The sequence below is a fragment of the Schistocerca gregaria genome, chromosome X (genome assembly GCF_023897955.1).
Source record: "Schistocerca gregaria isolate iqSchGreg1 chromosome X, iqSchGreg1.2, whole genome shotgun sequence".
Lineage (NCBI taxonomy): Eukaryota > Metazoa > Arthropoda > Insecta > Orthoptera > Acrididae > Schistocerca > Schistocerca gregaria.
In genome coordinates this window covers 724,467,398-724,489,536 of record NC_064931.1, presented here as the reverse complement: position 1 = coordinate 724,489,536, position 22,139 = coordinate 724,467,398, and the positions used below count along the sequence as shown (strand labels likewise).

At 41.5% G+C, this 22,139-nt stretch overlaps 1 protein-coding gene across 2 annotated transcripts in view; it reads right to left on the bottom strand.

The window, feature by feature from the left end:
- LOC126297739 (E3 ubiquitin-protein ligase HERC2) overlaps nt 1–22,139 on the bottom strand; it is a 752,343-nt gene that overhangs the window by 122,800 nt on the left and 607,404 nt on the right. For both annotated transcript variants that reach the window (XM_049988889.1, XM_049988890.1), the window contains one exon: nt 10,214–10,391. In XM_049988889.1, the coding sequence (XP_049844846.1) occupies nt 10,214–10,391 (178 nt within the window). The remainder of the gene's footprint in view (nt 1–10,213; nt 10,392–22,139) is intronic.

Below are 22,139 nucleotides of genomic sequence, written 5' to 3'. Positions count from 1 at the left end.
AGCAAAGGTGTTTGAGGGCATTTACCTGTCCAAGCTGTTTTAGATCAGATCATTCTGCAAGATGCCAGTGTATCAGAAGAAGAAAAGCATTCTTCTATCACATGTCACTGTATTTTGCTCTCTGGAATTCAAATGTGTACATCTAAAATGGGAGCCATCAACCCTATATTTAGGACAGAGGAAATTAAAATGTCTAGTGGTGTCTCCTCTACTCCCCATCTGCCGGTCTGACATCCTACACCCCTTAAAAACAATACTCACAATTAATACTGGGTAGTATTATTTGTGACCGGGGAATACGAACTTTAAAGAAAATTTGCATTCTTTATTGCCTATAAGCTAACAACTTTGTCTTTTCTGTGACATAAAATAAAATACATCTACATCAAACATGTGAATGATATTCCACTTTATTGACAAGTTTAAGTAAAACTCGTGAACAGGGGTCAACAAGAGGTTTGTGGACCTACACCACTTATTACCTGAACCACCCGTATCTGAGCCAAAAATATCCTTTTAGAATGGGCAGAGTTACCCCACACCATATGACATAAGCCAATAAAAATAATCAAAGTAGACTAATTTTTGTGTCGAACGATCACTTACTTCAGATACCATTCGAATAGTAAGAATCGCAGCATTAAGTCTTTCAACAAGATCCTGAATGGAGCCTTTCCACAAAAGTTCACTACCTATCTGAACACCTAGAAATTTGAACTGTTCAGGTTCACTAATCACATTCTCATTCTGTGAAATTAAAATGTCAGGTTTTGTTGAATTGTGTGTTAGAAACTGTAAAAACTGAGTCTTACTGTGATTTACTTTATTTTCTACAAGCCATGAACTTAGATCATGAACTGCACTATTTGAAACCGAGCCAATGTTGCACACAACATCCTTTACTATCAAGCTAGTGTCATCAGCAAACAGAAATATTTTAGAGTTACCCGTAATACCGGAGGGCATATCATTTATATAAATAAGGAACAGGAGTGGCCCCAACACTAATCCCTGGGGCACGCCCCACTTGACCGACCCCACTCAGACCCCACATCACAGCCATTCTCAACATTGTGAATAATGACCTTTTGCCGTTGGTTGCTAAAGTAAGAGGTGAACCAATTGTGAGAAACTCCCCGTATTCTGTAATGGTCCAACTTCTGGAGCAATATTTTGTGATCAACACAATCAAACACCTTAGTTAAATAAAAAAAATATGCCTAGCATTTGAAACCTTTTGTTTAACCCATCCAGTACCTCACAAAGGAAAGAGAATATAGTATTTTCAGTTGTTAAACGGCTTCAAAGGCCGACCTGTACATTTGATAGCAAATCGTGTGACATAAAATGACCAATTATCCTTACATACACAGCCTCTTCAATAATTTTAGCAAACACTGATGGCATACAAATAGGTCTAAAATTATCTATATTATCCCTTTCTCCCTTTTTATAAAGTGGCTTTACTACTGATTACTTTAATCATTCAGGAAACTGACCATTCCTAAAGGAAAAATTACAAATATGGCTAAATACAGAGCTAACATGTGCAGCACAGTACTTTAATATTCTGCTAGGCACTCCATCATAAGCATGAGAGTCCTTAGTCCACAGTGATTTAATTATTCACTCAACCTCCTCCTTGTCTGCATCACAGAGGAGTATTTCAGACATCAATCACGGAAAGGCATTTTCCAAGAGAGTTATATGATTCCCTGTAGAAGCTAAATTTTTATTTTATTCACCAGAAATGCTCAGAAAATGATTGTTAAATACTGTACATAATCTGAGTTATCAGTAACAGAAATATTTTGACTGTGAACTGACTATCTCATCGACCTTGTGCTGCTGACCAGACACTTCCTTCACAACTCACCGTATGGTTTTAATTTTATCCTGTGAATGAGCTATTCTCTTTGCATACCACATACTCTTTGCTTTTCTAGTAACATTTTTAAGCACCTTACAATACTGTTTGTAATGGGATACTGTAGCTTGATTGTGACTACTTCTAACATTTTGATATAATTCCCGCTTTGTTCTACATGATATGCTTATCTTGCTAGTCAGCCACCACAGCTGCCTATTACTGCTAGTGCCCCATTTAGTGTGTTCTAAGGGAAAGCGACTCTCAAAGAGCATGAGAAATGTATCAAGGAAAGCATTATATTTATCATCTATGTTATCGGCACTATAAACATCCTGCCACTCTTGTTCCTTGACTAGGTTTAAAAAAATCTCCATTGTTGTTGCATTAACTTTCCTACATAGTTTGTAATTACATGTGAGATTTGTTTGAGTACTAAAGCCTTTTAGTGTTAAAATTTGTGCATCATGGTCTGAAAGGCCATTCACCCTTTTACTAACAGAATGCCCATCTAGTAATGAAGAATGAATAAAAATATTGTCTATGACTGTGCTACTGTTCCCCTGCACCCTGACTGGAAAAAAAAACACAGTCTGCATCAGATCATACGAATTTAGAAGATCTACCAACATCCTTTTTCTTGCACCATCATACACAAGATTTATATTGAAGTCACTGCATATAACTAACTTCTGGTACTTCCCACAAAGTCAATTAAGAGCCCTCTCTATCTTGGGCAGAAACGCTCTGAAGTCAGAGTTAGGGGACCTATAAACAACAACTGTTAGAAGTTTAGTTTCATTGAATTCGACTGCCCCTGCACAACATTCATTCAATTATGAGTTCAGTGCAGTGCCGTGATAGGTCTATGGACTCAAAAGGAATACTGTTTTTTACGTACAGAGCCACTCCCCCACCCCGAAAGGAACTCCCTGAGAAATAGTCAGCTAATCTGTAGCCTGGTAAAGGAAGCCTCTGAATTATCAAATTATTTAAGTGGTGCTCTGATATACCAATAATTTCAGAGTTAACATCTATTAGCTGTACACTAACTTTATCTCTAATACCTCTTATATTTTGATGAAATATGCTAATTCCTTCTCTTCTTGGAAACATGACATCCTCTGAAGGTGAGCCCCGAGTTAGAGGCACTTCCTTTAAGCAGGTATACCTATCAGCTGACTTTAATCTAAAAAAGGTGCACCTCTAACACCATCTACTGTAGGAATTTTTCCATGAGTGATCCCACCACCACTCACTACACTGCCACCTATAAACTTTGCCAGCCTTCCCTTCCCATACCTACTGAGGTGCAAGGTCATGCCTAGTGAAAGCTGATCTGCTGTTAGACCCAACTGGCACCACTGAAATATGACCCATGCCCTCTGCCATCAACACCCTTAACATACATCATGAGAGAGGATACTTTCTGTAGATGGCACAAGTGTTGTAACTGATTTTATTAGAAAGACAGCAACAGAGGACACTATTTATTATATTTTCAAAGAATTATTAAGTGGTTCTCTATGAATTTATTCTTGTTTAAATTTAGAAAAAAAACACTGTGTATAGTAAACATAATAAAACCAACTGTTAATATAGGACATGAAATGAAGTCAGTGAATGAATATGGCAATATGCTCAGACTTTTTGGATGTACATATTATGGAAATATGAACTTGGGGGGAAAGAACACCCACATCACTGAGCTCCTCAGACACCCATGTTCAGCAACTTTTGCTCTTCATATAATTGCTTGTTTCAGAAATAAACACATCAGTAACTTAAGATACATCTTAAGGCATAACTTTATGGGGTAATTCATTACTTAGAAGGAAAGTATTGTGTGCACAAAAATGAGCAGTGAAGATAATGTTCATCCACACAACATGTGTATGTGCATCTTCAAGGAGTCAAGCATTCTTATAGTATCTTCACAGTATAATCAAACACAATTTCAAAAGAACAGTAAAGTACATAGTTACAAAACTGAAAGAAAAAGTGACCACCATTACTTACCAGTAAAGATTCCAATGGTTCAGAAAGTTATTAAATACAAAGCGAAAAGAATTCTATTACACCATCTTCTCAAAAATTTTGCAAAATGATTCCCCTTAAAACGAGCAGACTGACTAAGATCAAAATGACAACTTCCAACATGCCTAATTGCAATGCATTACTTTTACGCAAGTGCACTATTCACTGAAAACTCACATTTGAAATTCCGCATGTGACAAGTTGCAATATATTTTCTGTAATGTTACTGCATTCTTTTCTGTTTGCCCATTATGATTCACCAAGACATGAGTTTTATTTGAAACTAATAACTCTTGATTGGTATAAACATTTTGAAATCCAGAAGTGTCTATATTTTTCACTTTTTAATGTTTCGAATTGCTACCTTGATTGTTTTCTTCATTTATATTTGTTATGGAAAATTAAGAACAGCCTTCTTAAACTTTAGGTGCAACGTGGATACAATTCATTTTATCAGAATCATCCTTTACTCACATAACTTTCTGATCTGTATTTCATTAATGATAGTTTCTAGGTTCCAATTCCAGCCTCCTCCATCACATAAGGAATTGATTATCCTGTCTGGTCATGTAGTTTAAATTTGGCAGTAGAGCCGAGTATGCTATAGCACAGCTGCCTGCCTGCCTGTACAACACCCGTTTGTCCACCACTGACCGTGGGCGCCTGAGTGCTCAAGCTGAACCAACCTACACTACGGCATAACTCAAGGGACTTAAGTGCCTGCTACACAACACAGTCTATTTACACTCCTGGAAATTGAAATAAGAACACCGTGAATTCATTGTCCCAGGAAGGGGAAACTTTATTGACACATTCCTTGGGTCAGATACATCACATGATCACACTGACAGAACCACAGGCACATAGACACAGGCAACAGAGCAGGCACAATGTCGGCACTAGTACAGTGTATATCCACCTTTCGCAGCAATGCAGGCTGCTATTCTCCCATGGAGACGATCGTAGAGATGCTGGATGTAGTCCTGTGGAACGGCTTGCCATGCCATTTCCACCTGGCGCCTCAGTTGGACCAGCGTTCGTGCTGGACGTGCAGACCGCGTGAGACAACGCTTCATCCAGTCCCAAACATGCTCAATGGGGGACAGATCCGGAGATCTTGCTGGCCAGGGTAGTTGACTTACACCTTCTAGAGCACGTTGGGTGGCACGGGATACATGCGGACGTGCAATGTCCTGTTGGAACAGCAAGTTCCCTTGCCGGTCTAGGAATGGTAGAACGATGGGTTCGATGACGGTTTGGATGTACCGTGCACTATTCAGTGTCCCCTCGACGATCACCAGAGGTGTAAGGCCAGTGTAGGAGATCGCTCCCCACACCATGATACCGGGTGTTGGCCCTGTGTGCCTCAGTAGTATGTAGTCCTGATTGTGGCGCTCACCTGCACGGCGCCAAACACGCATACGACCATCATTGGCACCAAGGCAGAAGCGACTCTCATCGCTGAAGACGACACGTCTCCATTCGTCCCTCCATTCACGCCTGTCGCGACACCACTGGAGGCGGGCTGAACGATGTTGGGGCGTGAGCGGAAGACGGCCTAACGGTGTGCGGGACCGTAGCCCAGCTTCATGGAGACGGTTGCGAATGGTCCTCGCCGATACCCCAGGAGCAACAGTGTCCCTAATTTGCTGGGAAGTGGCGGTGCAGTCCCCTACGGCACTGCGTAGGATCCTACGGTCTTGGCGTGCATCCGTGCGTCGCTGCGGTCCGGTCCCAGGTCGACGGGCACGTGCACCTTCAGCCGACCACTGGCGACAACATCGATGTACTGTGGAGACCTCACGCCCCACGTGTTGAGCAATTCGGCGGTACGTCCACCCGGCCTCCCGCATGCCCACTACAAGTCCTCGCTCAAAGTCCGTCAACTGCACGTAGGGTTCACGTCCACGCTGTCGCGGCATGCTACCAGTGTTAAAGACTGCGATGGAGCTCCGTATGCCACGGCAAACTGGCTGACACTGACGGCGGCGGTGCACAAATGCTGCGCAGCTAGCGCCATTCGACGGCCAACACCGCGGTTCCTGGTGTGTCCACTGTGCCGTGCGTGTGATCATTGCTTGTACAGCCCTCTCGCAGTGTCCGGAGCAAGTATGGTGGGTCTGACACACCGGTGTCAATGTGTTCTTTTTTCCATTTCCAGGAGTGTAGATTCTCCTACCCAACATAAGTTCTCCTGAACTTGCCCTTCAATGGGCATCCTGACACCATTCTGAACTTAAATTCAGATAACATACAGTCTCTTTTCATGATTAGATTAGATTTACTTTCATTCCAATTGATCCATAGTGAGGTGGTCCTCCAAGATGTAGAACATGCCAGAAAAACAATAATACATGACAAATATTTACAACTGAAGCAAATAAGCTGTACCTTCCACAGGTCCCAAGTGGAATGTTCGTCATTTTTTTAACGAACACTGTATGAAAGAATCACTTTACAAACACTAATGCACTGAATTTAAAATTAAAAAGTTTTTTTTAATTTATAAGGTAATGAACATGTAATAGAACTACTATAATACTTATTTACAATGAACACATTACTGCACTGAAATGGTGTGGAAGTTAGATTGTACGGAGAAATTCATCAATGGAGTAGAAGGATTTGGCCACCAATAAATCCTTTAGGCTTGTCTTAAATGGAATTTCATTGGTTGTTAAGCTTTTTATGGCTGTTGGCAAGTTATTGGAAATGTGTGTTCCTGAATAATGCACACCTTTTTGTACAAGAGTAAGTGCCTTAAATCCTTGTGAAGTTTATTCTTATTTCTAGTATTTATTCCATGAATAGAGCTGTTGGTTTGAAAAAGTGATATATTTTTAATGGCAAATTTCATTAAGGAATAAATATATTGGGAAGCAGTAGTTAGTATCCCTAGTTCCCTAAACAGGCTTCTGCAAGATGTTCTTGAGCTCACACCACATTAACTCTTACTGCACATTTTTGTGCCCGGAAGACTTTAGCTTGGCTTGATGAATTACCCCAAAAAATAATCCCATATGACATTATGGAATGGAAGCAAACATAGCTAAAAGAGCACCATCTATGTCTACCCTGTAACAGGCAATGCTCACAGCCACAAGGCTCAGTGTAGTGCAAATGTGTGAAGTAACCAGGCAATCATGCCACGAGGACGCACTTGTGCTTCCTGCAGCCAACTGAGCGAGTTGAAAGAGGTCAAATTGTAGCTAGCTGAGTGGCAGGATGGTCATTTATGACAATTACCACACGAGTCGGATGTGCTGCGTCACATGTGCAACGATGCTGGTATCAGTGGTCACATGAACATTCAGGTTCTGAATGTCCACACAGAACAGAGGCCCACCAGGATTGTTGTATTGTAAGGGCAGTAGTGGCAGATCATACAACTACCACAGTACAGATAAGAGGGCATATAAGCCCAGCTGTGTCAACACAAACTGTTGCAAACCAGTTATTAGCAGTGGAGCTACAGGCAGACACACCTCTAGCCTCTTTTCTATTCATGTCACAGTGCAACAACAAGGATGGCTCAACCAGTGCCAAGGATCACTTGGAAAATGGAGTGGTGTGCCACAGTCTTCAATGATGATAAAAGATTTTGCCGGCATGCAAGTGATCATCGTTTCATGTACAATGCAGACCTGCTGAGTACTGTCTCACGAAGTGCATTCGTCTAAGACACACAGACCCCACCCAAGGCCTTATGGTCTGGAGTGCGATAAGTTACAACGTTCATTGAACTTTCGTGTTTCTGGAGAGATGCTACCCAGCACTCAGTGCGTGCAGAATGTTGTTAGACCTGTTCATTTGCCAAGGAAGGTGATGTGTTGTTCCAACAGGATAATTTTCGCCTACACACTGCCCGTGAAATTCAATGTACAACTTCCCTGGCCAGCATGATCTCTGGACTTGTCTCTAGTTGGGCACATGTGGGAAGATGGGTCGAGAAGTGACTTAAGCAACTCGTCAATCAACAACTCTTACACATCTTCGTGAACAGGTTCTCAGACAATATTCACCTTCTGTATGATCAGCTGGATGCCAGAGTCAGCACCTTCACTGTCGATGGAGGCTACACCACGTACTAATATGGGTGTTTCATCTTGGGTTGACATCTGATACCTCTGAACCACCTGTGCTACTGATCTGCAAATGTAATCATTTCACGTACTCCATATGCACTGTTGCAACAATAAATCTTGAGTGAACTGGGAACCTCTAAAGGCATGTACTATTTATTTACAGCTGTGTATTTCGTTTCTCCTAACTGTTCTGATAGGGAGAAATATTTTTACTAGAATGAAATGCACCTAAATGGCAAAGGCAAGATGAATAGAATGTGAAATTAGTATGAAGTATACATTCCTAATCACTTGGAGCTAGTCCTACTCCTATGCTGTCTGTGCCCCTTATCACACACACACACACACACACACACACACACACACACACACACACACACACCCCAGAGCTTTTGCACATCTACCGTATCATCAAAAACATCTCATGCTATTATCACAGAGATGTAATAGCATTGTGCACTCTTGCGAGTCCTCCATAAAACAGCAGTAGATCTTTTCACTATTTCTAAGCTATAAGTTATGGTTTGGTGGAAGAAAGTTTGGTCCAGTAACTCATGTTACACAAACTGTACACCACATTCCTCTTTTCACATCACAGAGAAGCTCTCAGTGGACTCACGAGGATTTGCAGAATTTCAATATCAGTTGTTCAGCAAATTCACATACTCCAATAAACACAACCACGCATCATCAGAAAAAAAAAGAACACAACCTCTCCATAATGCACAGGCTGTAATAGTCAGTTGCAGTATCAACATAGAGCGACAGTTGGTCAGTTGATGTACTACCATCACTCTGTAAGGTTCGTTTTGCATTTGTGCACAGCTCTTTGGGAAGATAGTCTGCTTCCATAGCTGAGTGGTCAGCAGGGCAACTGCTGTGTGGAAAAGACAAGTTTGATTCCTAGTACTGCCAGGGATTTTTGGTTGGTGGCAGGACCGGACAGGTGTGCACTCAGCCTCGTGAGTCAAACTGAGTAGCTACTTGACCAATTAATAGCGATTCCAAGGTTGAGAAACCCAACGACTGCCAGGAGAGTGGTTTGTTGGCCTCTTGAGCCTCCGTATTGCATCCAGTGATGCCACTGGCAGACGATGACATGGTGGTTGATTGGGCCCCACTCACCTGTGTAGAGCCAGAATACAGAACTTTATTTCAGTTTGAAGTGCCAAAGGCACAATAATTTTCTCAGACTTTCTTTCGAGGCTGGTCCTAACTCATCTTCTCACCTAAAACTGATATGCCATCCACCATTCTGTTTGAGCCATAGTCCAGGGCATAACAAGGCCTGCCTAACAGAGTGCTTGTTCCTGCACAACCTTGGAGACAGTGGTACAGTGATTGAGGATCACTATCCTGAATGGCATAATTAATGAAATGCATAGTGGCTGAGCTGAAATATTATGTACTGCTCCTTATAGAGTATCAGAAGTGTTTAAAATGTAAATATGGCTACCTTTTAAGAGCATCAGTATCTTTAATAAACATATGTTTTGGAGCTTTTATTTGGATACAGCTACATTATCAACTGGTTGTTTTCCCCCTTTAATATTTAGATAAAATCAGTGTTTTTTCCTACAAGGTTACAGCTATTCATAAAAAATCTGAAACACTGTTATCAATGTTAATTTAAAATTCTTCCTTCCAATGTACTGTAAGATGATGCACATAATCCACAGGGGTTAGCAGTATCATCAAATGTACATCACTTTCTACAACTATGTTATAGTCCCTCCGAGTAGTCTTAATACATATAAAAAACATAAGTGGTAAAAAATCAAATCTAAGAGAAATGAAAACAACACAGAAATTGGAATTACAGTAACAAATAGCTGAGAGTAGCTTGCCAACAGATCTGCAAATCTGTGGTGACAAAACCACTTGCAAACACTTAAAAAGAAAGGAAAATCAGGCTGCATGATGTTGAAAGCACAAAAATGTTAGTATGTGTAGAAGAGAAATAATTTAAAATAATTTGAAAGTTTGGAAATGATTTTAACAAAATCCTTCTGTGTGTGTAACCACATCATATATAATAAAACTACTAATGTCTTGAATGCTATTGCAGGCAACGTTCATTACCTTTATTAAGTCTGCCTGCAATAGCAACCAAAACCTTGGTACTTTTATTATATGTGAGATGGTCACATATACAGAAAATTTTTCTTGATGTAGACTCTGGCCACAAAAGCCTAAGCTCTTATATTTGAAAATTATGTCTTACCAATTTTGGTTTTAGCTGATCTTCACTGTCTCCATGACCCAAGCGACCATAACGGCCCTTCCCCCACGTGTACACTTCACGACGACTTGTTATAGCAGCAGAGTGAGCCCCACCGCACGCTATATCTACTATTTCCTTCCCTCTCAAGGCTTCAACCACTCTTGGTCGATCACATGAGCTGAGGAAAGACAAATGAAAATACAAATCACATGATTACAACTACAACAATAGTGCCAAAGACAGTATAGTTTCAGACTTGTCTTTAAGTTTCACAAACGTGCATTGGCTTTCTGGTTGGAGTTGCCGGAGATAGTGTCACGTGAATGAGGTATGCGTGTTTGTGTGAATGTGCATGTTTCCTTTTCTGAAGAAAGCTTTGGCTGAAAACTAAATGTGTAACAGCTTTATAGTTACACCTATGCAACTCAGAGTGTCATCTTTATGGTGAGTAGCAATCTATCCTCCTCCTAATATTGTTGATATTCCAACCTGGACTTTCCATTGTTTGAAGTTTTAACACAAAAATCTGTAAACTTAAATTTATCAACTTATGCTAAATATTTATCAATTATCTTTTACAATGATATATACCTATTTGATTGAAATGTTATCTCTGAACTTTCTCTTAGTGCACTTGGTGGGAAGTTGTGGGGTAAAGGAGGCAAGCTGTGTATGTGATACTGCAGAAGGCAGACATTGTAGCTGGAATTGATAGCTGAAGGAAGCAAATAAATGTTACATTTTGTTATGCCAGCACCTGAAGTGTTAAATATTGTGAGGTTACAAAAGGAGAATCAGCTGTGCTTTGTGCCAAAGTGGGTAGGAGCAGGGGGGTCACAGAGCCGAGCACAAACTGCTTCTTGGGGCACTAAGCTGAGAGATTTCTATACAGGACCCATAATAATTAGTAGTGGCTGCTTGGAACACTAAGCTGAGAGGGTCACCAGAGGCCCCAAGCAGAAGTTTTTTGTTGTTGTTGTTGTTGTGGTCTTCAGTCCTGAGACTGGTTTGATGCAGCTCTCCATGCTACTCTATCCTGTGCAAGCTTCTTCATCTCCCAGTACCTACTGCAACCTACATCCTTCTGAATCTGCTTAGTGTACTCATCTCTCGGTCTCCCTCTACGATTTTTACCCTCCACACTGCCCTCCAATGCTAAATTTGTGATCCCTTGATGCCTCAAAACATGTCCTACCAACCGATCCCTTCTTCTAGTCAAGTTGTGCCATAAACTTCTCTTCTCCCCAATCCTATTCAATACCTCCTCATTAGTTACGTGATCTATCCACCTTATCTTCAGTATTCTTCTGTAGCACCACATTTCGAAAGCTTCTATTCTCTTCTTGTCCAAACTAGTTATCGTCCATGTTTCACTTCCATACATGGCTACACTCCAAACAAATATTTTCAGAAATGACTTCCTGACACTTAAATCTATATTCGATGTTAACAAATTTCTCTTCTTCAGAAACGCTTTCCTTGCCATTGCCAGTCTACATTTTATATCCTCTCTACTTTGACCATCATCAGTTATTTTACTTCCTAAATAGCAAAACTCCTTTACTACTTTAAGTATCTCATTTCCTAATCTAATTCCCTCAGCATCACCCGATTTAATTGGACTACATTCCATTATCCTCGTTTTGCTTTTGTTGATGTTCATCTTATATCCTCCTTTCAAGACACTGTCCATTCCGTTCAACTGCTCTTCCAAGTCCTTTGCCGTCTCTGACAGAATTACAATGTCATCGGCGAACCTCAAAGTTTTTACTTCGTCTCCATGAATTTTAATACCTACTCCAAATTTTTCTTTTGTTTCCTTTACTGCTTGCTCAATATACAGATTGAATAACATCGGGGAGAGGCTACACCCCTGTCTCACTCCTTTCCCAACCACTGCTTCCCTTTCATGCCCCTCGACTCTTATGACTGCCATCTGGTTTCTGTACAAATTGTAAATAGCCTTTCGCTCCCTGTATTTTACCCCTGCCACCTTTAGAATTTGAAAAAGAGTATTCCAGTCAACATTGTCAAAAGCTTTCTCTAAGTCTACAAATGCTAGAAACGTAGGTTTGCCTTTTCTTAATCTTTCTTCTAAGATAAGTCGTAAGGTCAGTATTGCCTCACGTGTTCCAACATTTCGACGGAATCCAAACTGATCCTCCCCGAGGTCCGCATCTATCAGTTTTTCCATTCGTCTGTAAAGAATTCGCGTTAGTATTTTGCAGCTGTGACTTATTAAACTGATAGTTCGGTAATTTTCACATCTGTCAGCACCTGCTTTCTTTGGGATTGGAATTATTATATTCTTCTTGAAGTCTGAGGGTATTTGGCCTGTCTCATACATCTTGCTCACCAGCTGGTAGAGTTTTGTCATGACTGGCTCTCCCAAGGCCGTCAGTAGTTCTAATGGAATGTTGTCTACTCCGGGGGCCTTGTTCCGACTCAGGTCTTTCAGTGCTCTGTCAAACTCTTCACGCAATATCGTATCACCCATTTCGTCTTCATCTACATCCTCTTCCATTTCCATAATATTGTCCTCAAGTACATCACCCTTGTATAAACCTTCTATATACTCCTTCCACCTTTCTGCCTTCCCTTCTTTGCTTAGAACTGGGTTGTCATCTGAGCTCTTGATATTCATACACGTGGTTCTCTTCTCTCCAAAGGTCTCTTTAATTTTCCTGTAGGCAGTATCTATCTTACCCCTAGTGAGATAAGCCTCTACATCCTTACATTTATCCTCTAGCCATCCCTGTTTAGCCATTTTGCACTTCCTCTCGATCTCATTTTTGAGACGTTTGTATTCCTTTTTGCCTGCTGCATTTACTGCATTTTTATATTTTCTCCTTTCATCAATTAAATTCAATATTTCTTCTGTTACCCAAGGATTTCTAGCAGCCCTCGTCTTTTTACCTACTTTATCCTCTGCTGCCTTCACTACTTCATCCCTCAGAGCTACCCATTCTTCTTCTACTGTATTTCTTTCGCCTATTCCTGTCAATTGTTCCCTTATGCTCTCCCTGAAACTCTGTACAACCTCTGGTTCTTTCAGTTTATCCAGGTCCCATCTCCTTAATTTCCCACATTTTTGCAGTTTCTTCAGTTTTAATCTACAGGTCATAACCAATAGATTGTGGTCAGAGTCCACATCTGCCCCTGGAAATGTCTTACAACTTAAAACCTGGTTCCTAAATCTCTGTCTTACCATTATATAATCTATCTGATACCTTTTAGTATCTCCAGGGTTCTTCCACGTATACAACCTTCTTTCATGATTCTTAAACCAAGTGTTACCTATGACTAAGTTGTGCTCTGTACAAAATTCTACTAGGCGGCTTCCTCTTTCATTTCTTAGCCCCAATCCATATTCACCTACTATGTTTCCTTCTCTCCCTTTTCCTACACTCGAATTCCAGTCACCCATTACTATTAAATTTTCGCCTCCCTTCACTATCTGAATAATTTCTTTTATTTCATCGTACATTTCTTCAATTTCTTCGTCATCTGCAGAGCTAGTTGGCATATAAACTTGTACTACTGTAGTAGGTGTGGGCTTCGTATCTATCTTGGCCACAATAATGCGTTCACTATGCTGTTTGTAGTAGCTTACCCGCATTCCTATTTTCCTATTCATTCTTAAACCTACTCCTGCATTACCCCTATTTGATTTTGTGTTTATAACCCTGTAATCACCTGACCAGAAGTCTTGTTCCTCCTGCCACCGAACTTCACTAATTCCCACTATATCTAACTTTAACCTATCCATTTCCCTTTTTAAATTTTCTAACCTACCTGCCCGATTAAGGGATCTGACATTCCACGCTCCGATCCGTAGAACGCCAGAAGTTTTTTATAGTGAGCATATTCCTATTAGTAGCAAAAACAGACATGGATGAAATGTATGAGGGAAAAGCAGGTTGGTTGGTTGGTTGGTTGGTTGTTTGGGGAAGGAGACCATACAGTGTGGTCAAATACTGTACATATATCTGATTTATTAGTAACAGAAATATTATTACTGTGAACTGTCTTTATATCATCAACCTTGTGCTGCTGACCAGACACTTCCTTCACAACTGACCATATGGCTTTAATATTATCCTGTGAATGAGCTATTCTCTTTGCATACCACATACTCTTTAATTTTCTAGTAACATTTTTAAGCACCTTACAATACTGTTTGTAATGGGCTACTGTAGCGTGATTGTGACTACTACTAACATTTTGATATAATTCCCGCTTTGTTCTATATGATATCCTTATCCCACTAGTCAGCCAACCGGGCTGTCCATTACTGCTAGTACCCCGTTTAGAATGTTCTAATGGAAAGCAACTCTCAAAGAGCATGAGAAATGTGTTATGGAAAAGCGTTGTATTTATCATCTATATTATCGGCACTATAAACATCTTGCCACTCTTGTTCCTTGACGACTTTTGAAAAACTCTCTATTGCTGTTGGATTAACTTTCCTATGTAGTTTGTAATTAAATACGACATTGGTTTGAGTACAAAAACCTTTTAGTGTTGAAATTTGTGCATCATGGTCTGAAAGGCCATTCATCCTTTTACTAACAGAATGCCCATTTAGTAATGAAGAATGAATAAAAATATTGTCTATGACTGTGCTACTGTTCCCCTGCACCCTAGTTGGAAAAAACACAGTTTGCATCAGATCATATGAATTTAGGAGATATACCAACATCCTTTTTCTTGCACCATCATACACAAAATTAATATTGAAGTCACCAAATATAACTACTTTCTGGTACTTCCTACAAAGTGAATCAAGAACCCTCTATAGTTAAGGAAAAATGCTCTGAAGTCGGAGTTAGGGGACCTATAAACAACAGCAATTAGAAGTTTAGTTTCACTAAATTCAACTAATGCTGCACAACTTTCAAATATCTGTTCAGTGCAGTGTCATGATACGTCTGTGGACTCAAATGAAATACTGTTTTTTTATGTACAGAGCCACTCCCCCACCCCGCAAGGAACTCCTTGAGAAACAGCCAGCTAACCTGTACCCTGGTAAAGGAAGCCTCTGAATTATCAAATTATTTAAGTTGTGCTCTGATATACCAATAATTTCAGAGTTAACATCTATTAGCAGTTCACTAACTTTATCTCTAATACCTCTTATATTTTGATGAAATATGCTAATTCCTTCTCTACTTGGAAACATTACATCCTCTGGAGGTGAGCCCTTAGTTAGAGGCACTTCCTTTAAGCAAGTACACCTATCAGCTGACTTCAGTCTAAAAAAGGTGCAGCTCTAACACCAACTGCTACAGGAATTTTTCCATGAGTGATACCACTACCACCACCACCACCCACTACACTGTCACCTATAAGCTTAGTCAGCCTCCCCTTCCCATACCTATTGAGATGCAGGCCATGCCTAGTGAACCAATGTACAAAGTACCCCTTCACACTAAGCTGTATGGTGACAACGACCAGGCAGCAGATACAAATCAGTGAGAGTAGGCTTCTTATAAATGGCATGCCCCAACGTACCATCACTCTTCCACCTGACCAACACATCAAGGAAGGGAAGACAGCCATCCTTTTCCACCTCCACTGTCGAACAAATATTCGGGTGGGCTGAATGCAGGTGTTCTAAAAAGTCATTCAAATTCTCATGCCTTGTGGCCAAACAACAAAAGTATTGCCCATTATTTCTGAAAAAAAAATCACACAGAATTTAAAACTGCCACCACCAAGGCATGTTCCTCAAAGACTTTCATAAACGAATTGGCAAGAATAGATGACAACAGGCTTCCCGTCGCAACTCCATCTGTCTGCTTGTAATACAGGTCATTGAATAAAAAGTAAGTGGAAGTCAAGACATGTCTAAATAGGTTTGTTAATTCAGTATCAAACCTAACCCCAATCAACCATAACAAATTAGAAAGAGGAAGTTGAGTGAAGAGAGAGACTCCATCAAAACTTACTAGAATATCAGAGTAATTCAATCGCATTCCCTCTAATTGACATAATGAATCTGCCAAGTTCTTAATGTGGTGCTCAGACCAACCAACATAGTAGCAAGGTCTTTTGCTATACAACATGTTGGAGCACCAATGTTACTCACAATTGAACAAAGAGGAGGAGCCCATTCCATGTGGACCTTAGGGAGGCCATATAACCTACGGGAAACTGCACAATAAGTGTTAAGACCATTGACTGTCTCCTGTGACAAGGAACTTTTCTTCACGAAGTTATTAGTCTTTATCTCAACAAATTTGTGGAGTCAGCATCAATCCTGCGATTTGCCGAATCAGACAGGCAACACTACATCTGCACTGCACTGCTGACAACAGCCGAGCAAATCTGCCATTGAAGGACATTATCTTGGTACTTGTGATCCTATGGAATATAACAACATGGAGATTTTGGCATGCACTTCGAACTATATGGATAGTGTTATTAAGGAAGCTGTTGATATTAAATTAGCAAGTTACTTTATAAATAGAGATGGTGATTTTTGTTTAAATTCTGCATGGAATCCTTCTCTCTCTCTCTCTCTCTCTCTCTCTCTCTCTCTCTCTCTCTCTCACACACACACACACACACACACACACACACACACACACCCTCCTCATCCCTTGTCAAGAACCAGAGGGGCAGAGGTAATGCTATTTCACCCACTGATTACTAATTTCACTATCAATAACTTCTGACGTAAGTCAGTGTGCTCCTGTCAAAATATCGGTGGTTGTCAATGACTTTACCCGGCTGCATTCCTGTTAAGTTATTTTAAGTTTTGAGATTGCATAATACATTGTATTTTTGAAGTTTTCCTGAATCACAGTGTTGATTTCAAGACAGTCAGTGGCCATAATGAACCACAAGATGGTGTGTGTGTGTTTGGAACTTATGAGCACTCAATGATGAGGTTATCAGTGCCCTTGCACTCATTAAAACAAATGAATGTGAATTAAATCTCTAAACTTGTTGCACAAAGCGACAAGGAAAGCTATAAAATGACACTCATTCACTTACTCCCACCTCACTCGTGTTGAGTCACACAATTACTCTATCTCACATGCCTAAAGACAACTGAGAATGTATGGAAGAATTAAAACAGATATAAAACCACAGAAGAGCTAAAAGGAAGACACAGTGAAATGTAACTGGCTAATAGTTTACATAAAACATGGGGGAGTCAGTCACCCTGATAACACACAAAAGGTATCTCCCTGAAATTTTTGGAAACAAGTTCGACACATTAAAAACCTTAAAAGCCACATCACATTAATTTGAATGACATTAAAAAAAGGGGGGGGGGGGGGCAGATTTAATGGCAAATCTGTCCTTGCCCTCTCATCCAGATATACAACACAGTCTAGTAAAATGTGGTGCAAAGTGATCTATTCACCACAAGCACTACACATTGGAGTGTCATCGCGCATGAGTAAGCAGAGGGCTGTGGCTTATGCGAAGGGTCTAGTAAAATGTGGTGCAAAGTGATCTATTCGCCACAAGCACTACACATTGGAGGGCCATCGCGCATGAGTAAGCAGAGGGATGTGGCGTATGTGAAAATGATTAAGGAGGACCTCATCCTGTCTTTGCGGTATTCCATGGCCACATGGTGGACTTTACAAGACACAGCCACCTAGAGCCACTCGTGTTCCCATCGACACATGACTTTGTACCTCAACTGCAAGGTGACAGCAAGCAGGGGGATGGCACACTGAAATAACTGAGAAATACAAAATGCTTCCCTGGCTGCAATATCTGCCACTTCATTCCCCACAACACCCATCTGCCCTGGTATCCAGAAACTTTTTCCCCAGTCATTGTAGTTGAAGCAGGTCATCCTGGATATTCTGGACTACTTGTACTATAATTGGAGAAAGTGAAGGGCACTCAGAGAATCTGTTCCTGTGCCTGCAAGATTGTTTATAATTCCACGTTGAAGATATTAAAATCTACAGGCAGTTGGATGGGAACATGATCAGGGAAAACAACAGAACAACCAACAGAGTTCCATCTTTTTGGCCCATCCATAGAGACAGCTGTAGAGTGATTATGCTCAGTTCAAATGTTATAAAATAATGTATTACAAACATATGCAGGAGTGCAAGCTTTCCTGTGCTGGACCAAATCTAAAATTACCCTGAGCTTCTGAAGTAACGAGGTAGCAGATGGTTAAAAACCCTGGAATTGATGTTGTACTTGCTTCACAAGTGATTCCAACATATGCCATATGCAAAGGGCCTTGTTGCTCGTGAACGGTTGGAGAAAAGGCATCCCAGAGGCAGACAAGCAACAGAGGGCAGCTGAATTCGGAGCTGTGAGGAACTTACATGCCTGGTGCACCATGAGGAGTTACCATCACATTGTAAGAGGTAGTTCATCAGCCTCAGTATAGAGATTGGGTATAAGCACCCATGGCCAGCCTAATCCCCTCATGATGGTCAGTGTCAATGATCTTCAAATAAGAAGGTCTCATAGATCCATAAACTGTACATCCATAGTCTAGCCACAAATGTATGAAAGCCCTATAAAACTGGAGCTGACGTGTCTTGTCCACTTTCGCAAGACATGTGCTAAGGCACTCTATGATGTTCAGTGCCTTCAGGGATCCAGTTTTCAGATCTCGTAGGTGTTACAACCATAACAATTAGGAATAAAAAATGGGGCCAGGAACCTCACTGAGTTTCTAAAATGTAGAATGGTGTCCCTCATATGCAAGTCTGGTAAATTAAAAATACAATAAGAATGATTAAAATGAATACACACAGTCTTCTCCACAAAAAACTGAAAACCCATCTTTGCAGCCGACTCCTCTAACCACTGCATGGCAAGTTGCAACTGATGGGTCACTGTTGCAGCACTGGAGGATGAGGAACGGAAAACAGCAAAATCATCCACACATAAGGAGCACCATACAGGACTGCATACCATAGACATGACATTGCTTATGGCTATGGCACACAGGGTAACATTTAAAACACTTCCCAGCGGAACATTATTCTCCTGCTCAAAATGATCTGACAGCATGTCAACAACTTGGGACCTAAAAAAGCACTTAGACAGGAAAGACCTTATGAAGATGGGGAGCTGCTCACAAAGGCCCTATTGATAGAGTTGCTCGAGAATACTGTGTCCCCAAGTAGGGTCACATGCCTTGCTAATGTCAAAGAATATAATGAGACAAGTGACATTTCCCTACAAAATCCTGCTGAAAAGCCGCTTCTAGTATGCTCAGGTTGTCGACAATGGACCACAATCTCTGGAATCCATGCTGAGGTTGGCTAAGGAGTTGCCTGGTCTCTAACAACCAGACCAGACACCAGTTAAATACTCACTTTAAGGTGACATTGCAGCAATAACTGAGATGTGTGGTCCTTAGCTGGTTTGAGGAAAGGTATCAGAACTGCCTCTCTACACAAGTTGGGAAACTGGCCTATCTGCATATCAAATTAACATTCAGGGAGAATTTCCTTTGGCACTGCTGGCAAAGTCTAAGCATGCAGTACCAGATTTGGTTGTGACTGGGTACAGTATCACAAGCCTCCAACAGTACTGATTCCAGTTCCCACATGGAGAAAGGGCAGTTATATGCCTCTGATTAGAGGGATCTGAAGTCAAACTCATCCACCTTCACAGTCGCATAGTAGCAACAAAATGCCACATCCTGGTTGGCTTTGGCAGCAGTCACTGCAAAATGCTCTGTTAGGCTCGCAGGAGAGCTTCTGTAAAGTTCGGAAGGTAGGAGATGAGGTACTGGTTGTGAAGACAGAGCGTGAGTCGTGCTTGGGTAGCTCAGTTGGTAGAGCACTTGCCTGCGGAAGGCAAAGGTCACGAGTTCGAGTCTCGGTCCAGCACACAGTTTTAATCTGCCAGGAAGTTTCATATCAGCGCACACTCCACTGCACAGTGAAAATCTCATTCTGCCATTATTTGAGCAACGTCTCTGGGTGTTGTTTGGAGACAACCCCGTTTCAGCACTGCTGCTATGAGTAAACAACTGCGTTTACCGGAAATCACCTGATGATATCCCATACTTTTGTAGAACAAGTGGGATGGTTGATGGACTCCAGGAATGCTTCCCAAGACCTTAGTCACACACCAAGCCTTGGCCCTTGTGACTCAAAATGCTGAGGTTGCCTGCCGGTGCGCGAAATTTAAACAGTGGAAGAGCCACTTACCTGTCCCAGATTGTTAAGCAGCGTTCACTGGTCCATCATGGAACAGGCTGCCTCACAAAATGCCGTGAGGACTTTGGTAAGAATAAGTCAGTGACATGATAGATCACTTACATGATATGTTACACCCATTCCTGGATGCTGTCACAGTGTTCAAACACAGCCAGCTAGCAGTACAGCATGTAGCTAGCCCTGCTGATCATTTCAATGACTTCTCTTCAAGTAGACCTCCACTGAGTAGGTGTTTCCACAGTGGGAAGTGTTTGATGGAATGAAGCTCATTAGTTCTTCCCACTGAGCTGAATCTGCAAGGGTGAGAGAGCAGAAAGAGAGGTCCATGGCTGAGGATGACCCAACAGCAGCTGAGAAATGAGTGGGACTGCCTGTATTGAGGATCCACAGCCCCTGAGACATCATGAGGTTCTCCAGGATACGACCCCTAGGGAATGTAAACTGAACAGCCAAAGAAACTGATACACCTGCCTACGTGAGCACATAGAAGTGCCACAACACGATGTGGGATGGACTTGACTAATGTCTGAAGTTGTACTCGAGGGAATTGACACCGTATATCCTGTAGGGCTGTCCATAAATCTGTGAGAGTACAAGGGGGTGGAGATCTCTCCTGAACAGCACGTTGCAAGGCATCACAGATATGCACAATAATGTTCATCTCTTGGGCCAGTGGAAGTGTTTAAACTCAGAAGAGTGTTCCTGGAGTCACTCTGTAGCTATTCTGTACATGTGAGGTGTTGCATTGTCCTGCTAGAATTGCCCAAGTACTTTGGAATGCGCAATGGACATGAATGGACGCAGGTGATCAGACAGGATGCTTATGTATGTGTCACGTATCAGATTTGTATGTAGGCATATCAGAGGTCCCATGTCACTCCAACTGCACACGCCCTACACCATTACAGAGCCTTCACCAGCTTGAACAGTCCCCTGCTTACAAGCAAGGTCCATGGATTCATGACGTTGTCTCCATACCCATACATGTCCATCCACTCGACCAGGCAACATGTTTCCAGTCATCAACAGTCCAATGTCGGTGCTGACATGCCCAGACAAGACATCAAGCTTTGTGTCCTGCAGTCATCAAGGGTACATGAGTGGGCCTTTGGTTCTGAAAGCCCATGCTGATGACATTTCGCTGAATTGTTCGCACACTGACACTTGTTGATGGCTGAGCATTGAAATCTGCAGCAATCTGTGGAAGGGTTGCACTTTTGTCATGTTGAATGATTCTCTTCAGTTGTCATAGGTCCCATTCTTGCAGGATCTTTTTCCGGCAGCAGCAAAGTCAGGGATTTGATTTTTTGCCAGACTCCTGATATTCACAGTACACCCGTGAAATGGTTGCATGGGAAGATCCCCACTTCATCGCAACCTCGGAGATGCTGTGCCCCATCGCTCGTGTGTTGACTATAACACTAAGTTCTAACTCACTTAAATCTTTCCAGAATGAATTTTTTGCTCTGCAGTGGAGTGTGCGCTGATATGAAACTTCCTGGCAGATTAAAACTGTGTGCCGGACTGAGTCTCAAACTCGGGACCTTTGCCTTTCATGGGTAAGTGCTCTACGAAGGTAAGAGACAAGGCACTGGTGGAAGTAAAGCTGTGAGGATGGGGCGTGTGCTTGGGTAGCTGAATTGGTAGAGCACACAGTTTTAATCTGCGAGGAAGTTTCACTTAAATCTTGATAACCTGCCATTGCAGCTGCAGTAACTGATCCTGTAACTGTACCAGACACTTGTTTTATATAGGGG